This window comes from Myotis brandtii, unplaced genomic scaffold, assembly GCF_000412655.1.
Source record: "Myotis brandtii unplaced genomic scaffold, ASM41265v1 scaffold105, whole genome shotgun sequence".
NCBI lineage: Eukaryota > Metazoa > Chordata > Mammalia > Chiroptera > Vespertilionidae > Myotis > Myotis brandtii.
The window spans coordinates 726,585-732,335 of NW_005353538.1; the positions used below are offsets into that span (position 1 = coordinate 726,585).

General features: G+C 47.1%; 1 protein-coding gene across 1 annotated transcript in view; it reads right to left on the reverse strand.

The window, feature by feature from the left end:
* Positions 1 to 5,751, reverse strand: part of NLRX1 (NLR family member X1) — a 29,101-nt gene that overhangs the window by 12,390 nt on the left and 10,960 nt on the right. Inside the window, exons 2-4 of the mRNA XM_014539891.1 lie at positions 1,756 to 1,880; positions 872 to 941; positions 38 to 126 (exon numbers count right to left, since the gene is read on the reverse strand). Of these exons, the coding sequence (XP_014395377.1) occupies positions 38 to 126; positions 872 to 941; positions 1,756 to 1,825 (229 nt within the window). The 5' untranslated portion in view covers positions 1,826 to 1,880. The remainder of the gene's footprint in view (positions 1 to 37; positions 127 to 871; positions 942 to 1,755; positions 1,881 to 5,751) is intronic.

Consider the following 5,751-nt stretch of genomic DNA (forward strand, 5'->3'; position numbering starts at 1 on the left):
CCTCCCCTCAGGCTGGCCAAGGAACCAATCTCTTTACCAGCAGCAGAGATGCTCCGTAACACAGGTCCATGCCTCCCTGACGGGGGAACACTGCCCACTGAGCTTCCATAGTGATGGGTAAAGGCCCTGGGAGCAAGGAGAAGGGATGAGCTGGGGCTTGGCTGCTGGGCTCAGTCCCTGCACAAGCGTGGAGCCCAGGCCTGTTTGGAATGAGGAACTTCTGGCTTCCTGAGACCCAGGCCCAGACCTGGACACCCACGTTAAGACTCTGACTCTCACTCCTCCCAGAGACTGAGGTCTCACCCCTCACCCTCCAGCCCCCCACAGCTGTCTGTCTGGAACTCAGGAATTCAGCCTGGTCCCTACCAGACTCCACCCACCTCCCACAGATCCACCCACTGGCTGACCACCGTGACTTGTGCTGTAAATAATATAAGCCAACTTCCTCTTAAGCCTGGTGCTCTCTCCAAGTCCTGACCCTTCCCAGGCTCCTCGGCTATGCCCAGGTATATTCTAAGGCAGTGGTTCTCAACCTTCCTAATGCCGCGACCCTTTAATACAGTTCCTCACGTTGTGGTGACCCCCAACCATAAAATTATTTTCGTTGCTACTTCATAACTGTAATGTTGCTACTGTTATGAATCATAATGTAAATATCTGATATGCAGGATGTATTTTCATTGTTACAAATTAACATAATTAAAGCATAGTGATTAATCACAAAAACAATATGTAATTATATATGTGTTTTCCAATGGTCTTAGGCGACCCCTGTGAAAGGGTCATTTGACCCCCAAAGGGGTCGCGACCCACAGGTTGGCGACCCACAGGTTGAGAATCACTGTTCTAAGGTATGACACCAAGGCCTCACCTAGGGGGGCCAAGGGGACACCCGCCTTTAAGGGCCCAATTCCAGTGGATCATCCAAGGGATATTTTCATCTGCAGAGAGAAGAGAGAAGGAAGAAATAGCATCCAGATCCCACCCATATTTCCCCACCAAGACACAGACCCATGTCTATCTCAAACCCCCCTTATTTGCTCTTACACATCATGTACCACCCCTCTGTAGCAGCTATGATGCAATTTTATATTCTACCCTGTGACCATTGGATTAACATTCATTTCCACCACCACCCCACCACAAGAGCAGGGTCACATCTGTTTTTTTTACACAATTATATACTTAGAACTTAGCACACTTATATACTTGGCACACAGCAGGCACTCAAAAAATATTTGTTGGCCCTAGCCGGTGGTTAGAGTGTCAGCCTGCACATCAGATGGTTGTGGGTTAGATTCCTGGTCAAAGGCACGTACCTCGGTTGCAGGTTCCCCAGCCCCAGTTGGGTGCGTGCAAGAGGCAACCAATCGATGTGTCTCTCTCATGTCAATGTTTCTCTTTCTCTCTCTCTCTCTCTCTCCCTACCTTCCCTCCCTTATACTCTCTATAGAAATCAATGGAAAAATATTATTGGTGAGGACTAAAATATATATATTTGTTGAATACAAAATGAAATCAGACAAGTGTTCCTGGACTTATTTAGCTACAGGAACCCTCACCTAGGCTGACTCCCCTATGTCAGGATGAGAAAAAGAAAGCTGAGAGAGATGAGGTGACTTGACCAAGGCCGACAGCTAGTGCACCCCGAGCTGGGACTGGCACCCCTGGTCTGAATCCCTGCCCTCTTGGAGGCACCATCTGGACTCAAAAGGAAGCAAGAGGCAGAAACAGAAACCCCTGCTGCCCACTTACCTGCTGGCTGGGGTGCTCTTGCCAGGCCAGGCCCCCAAAAGGCCCGGGGCAGATGGCGACTCCACCTCATGGTAGAAGAGACGGTCCGAGCCAGGGGTTGGCACACCACCTTCTATCCTGTTCCCCTGTAAAAAGAATGGTGTGAATGGACCACGCTTGCCCTTCCCTCTCCCACCTCCTTGTGCAGCCAAGGAAAGTCCCTCTCCTCAGGAAAGCATGAGCCTTTCCTGAAATGTCAGCATTGCCACAGCCCTGGCCTGGCCTTCAGAACCCCTCCCTCCTCCACATCCCCCACCTGAGTGATCCGTTTTATCTCCTACCTCCTAGTGCCTCTCCCCTGGGGCTTCAGGAAGGTCTTTCTCCTGAGTTTCACCCTAGTGAATGGCCAATGTAGGGGTCCTTTTTTTGGCTTGACTGCCAGCAAGCTCAGATGAGTCCTGTGTTCATTTCCAGTGGTTTTTCTAAGCCAACCTTTTTCAGTAATAATTTTCTACTCTCCTCTGCATTCCCTCCCCGCAGGTATCAGGTCCTTTTAGCTGAGTTTTCACAGTTTATGATTTTATCTTCTCTGTGACGTTTATGTATGCTGCCTTTGAGGCTGGCCTAAATAATAAATAAATAAGGGGAACCAAGATGGCAGCATAGGTAAATGCTGGTACTCACCATCTACCACAACCACATCAAAATTACAATTAGCCCTAGCCAGTTTGGCTCAATGGGTATTGTCAACCTGCCAACTGAAGGGTCCCAAGTTCAATGCTGGTCAAGGGCTCATGCCTGGGTTGGGTTGTGGGCTCAGTCCCCAGTGGGGGATGTGCAGAAGGCAGATGATCAATGATTCTCTCTCATCATTGATGTTTCTATCTCCCTCTCCCTTCCTCTCTGAAATAAATTTAAAAAATTTAAAAATTTACAACTAAAATACAGAACAACCATGATTCAGAACTGCCTGAAACCTGGATGAATGGAAGTCCTACAATTAGAGAAGAAGAAAGTGCTTTCAGACTGATAGAAGGGGTGGAGGTACAGAATGAGCTGGTCTGGCACCCATGTATGGCGTTTTTTTAATCAGGAGGGATAGCTCCAAGGCATCCTGTGAGAAGCAGGGGGCCCCAGCCCCACACCATACCCCCAGCCCAGAGTTCCAGAGCTGGGAAGAGAAGTCCCCATAACTTCAGGCTGTAAAAACCAGCAGGGATTGTGGCTGAGTGACACAGAGGTTGCTGGAGTCCCAGGTGCTCCTCTTAAAGGGCCCAAATATGAACTTACATGCTCTGCTTCCTCTGAGCTCCAGAGCCCGGCAGCGGCTTTGGGGGAATTCAGGGACATAAGGGGAGGAACTGGACTGTCTGGCAATGGGGCAGGAACTCAGGAGCAGCTTTCTCCAAGACAGGGGTGCTCACAGGGGTCACTGTTCCTATGCTGGGACCTCCCCAGTTGTAGAGCTGACTGGAAGCCATATTTGAGTCTCCATCAGCCGGGTGTACACTGTTTGCTCCATCTTAGTGACTCCCTGAGACCCCACCCCATCCAATTTTCAGCCCCACCCACGCAGTTTGCAGCTGCTTTTCCATATGAATGGCCTGTCCTAGCTCAGGCTTCAGACTTTGCTAAAATCTCTTAAACAAGCAGCAGCTGGAGTCAACAAGCCCCAAACCTATCAATAAAAGACCCAAGACCCAGCACTGGCACCAGCCTGCCTTGCTTCATAGCTGGGCCTCACAAGCCCAATACAAGTACCAGTCATCTGCAGATCTCTCTGCAGCTCCTACTGGGTAGCCCCAGGCAGTGGCTGACTTTGCACCTCCCAGGAGGCCCCAGAGCCAGTGTACCTGGTGGACAGCTTCAGACCATACCAGATTACAACTCTACACATCCACAGTGATACACTCAATAGGCAGACTCAGTGAGCACCAAAGCCCAACTGAAGCAAGTCCTGCTCCACAGGGTGTCTCCTGCACAGCAGCTCTTCCACTGTAGACTCAGTTGGTCCTCACAACCAATTGGTCTGGGGGTCAATTCCCCTCAGGGACACTTGCCAACAGCAATCAAGGCTCAACTTCAAGACTGTGAACACAGCTCACACAGGAACACACCTAGAGTGCCCAGCTCAGGTGACTAAGGAGGCTGAGCCACTGCACCCTACAGGACACCTACTACACAAGGCCACTTTATCAATTCCAGAAGACAACTTCAAGTGTACCAACATTCGCATTATGGGAGTGCCAGAAGGAAAAGAGAGAGAGCAAGATGTTGAAAACCTATTTGAAGAAATAATGACAGCTGAAACCGGTTTGGCTCAGTGGATAGAGCGTCGGCCTGCAGACTGAAAGGGCCCAGGTTCGATTCCGGTCAAGGGCATGTACCTGGGTTGCGGGCACATCCCCAGTAGGAGATGTGCAGGAGGCAGCTGATCGATGTTTCTCTCTCATCGATGTTTCTAACTCTCTCTATCTCTCTCCCTTCCTCTCTGTAAAAAATCAATAAAATATTTAAAAAAAAAAAAAGAAAAGAAATAATGACAGAAAACGTCCCCTACCTGGTGAAAGAAACAGACTTAAAGTTCAGAAAGCACAATGAATCCTAAACAAGAGGACCCAAAGAGGCCCACACCAAGACACATCATAATTAAAATGCCAAGGGCTAAAGACAAAGAGAGAATCTTAAAAGCAGCAAGAGAAAAGTAGTTAGTTACCTATAAGAAAGTGCCCATACGACTGTCAGCTGATTTCTCAACAGAAACTTTGCAGGCCAGAAGGGAATGGCAAGAAATATTCAAAGCGATGAATAGCAATGACCTACCACCAAGATTACTCTACCCAGCAAAGTTATCATTTAGAATTGAAGGTCCAATAAAGATCTTCACAGACAAAAAAAAAGCTAAAGGAGTTCATCACAACCAAACCAATATTATATGAAACGTTGAAGGGTATTCTTTAAGAAAAAGAAAAGAAGAAGAAAAATATTAACAATAAAATGGTAATGAATACATATCTACCAATAATTGAATCAAAAAATAAAAATAAATGAACAAGAAATCTAATGAACAAAATAAACAGATGAATAAAATAGAATCAAGAGGCATGGAACAGATTGATTAATCTCAAAGAGAAGGGGGATGGGCGGGGATGGGAAGAGATTAACCAAAGGTCTTATATGCATACATGCATTACCTGTGGACACAGGCAATAGGATGGTGAAGGACTGGGATGGGGCAAGAACAGAGTAGAGGGGGGCAATGGGGAGGTAAAAGGGGGACATCTGTAATACTCTCAACAATAAAGATTTAAACAAATAAAAAATAAGTTAATGAGCCCTAACCGGTATGGCTCAGTAGATAGAGCTCGGCCTGCGGACTGAAAGGTCCCAGGTTCGATTCCGGTCAAGGGCATGTACCTTGGTTTCGGGCACATCCCCAGTAGGAGGTGTGCAGGAGGCAGCTGATCGATGTTTCTCTCTCATCGATGTTTCTAACTCTCTATCCCTCTCCATCTGACTTTTCAGCAGAAACTCTACAAGCCAAAAGAGAGTAGAACTAAATATTAAAATGTCTGAAAGAGAGAAATTACCAGCCATGAATAATATATCCAGCAAAATAATCCTTTAAATATGAAGGAGAGAAATAAACACGACCCCAGACATAGAGAAGCTGAGGGATTTTATCACCAGAAAAACCTACATTGCAGGAAATACTCAAGGGAGTTACTCTACCTGAAACAAAGAACATATATTTAAATATATATTTTTAAAAACTTCTGGGAGCCCTGACTGGTTTGACTCAGTGGATAGAGCATCGGCCTGAAGACTGAAGGATCCCAGGTTCAGTTCTGGTCAGGGGCATGTGCCTTGGTTGCGGGCGCGTCCCCAGCAGGGGGCGTGCAGGAGGCAGCTGATCAATGTTTCTCTCTCATTGATGTTTCTGGCTCTCTATCACTCTCCCTTCCTCTCTGTGAAAAGTCAATAAAATATATTTAAAAAAAAAAAAAACTTCTGGGA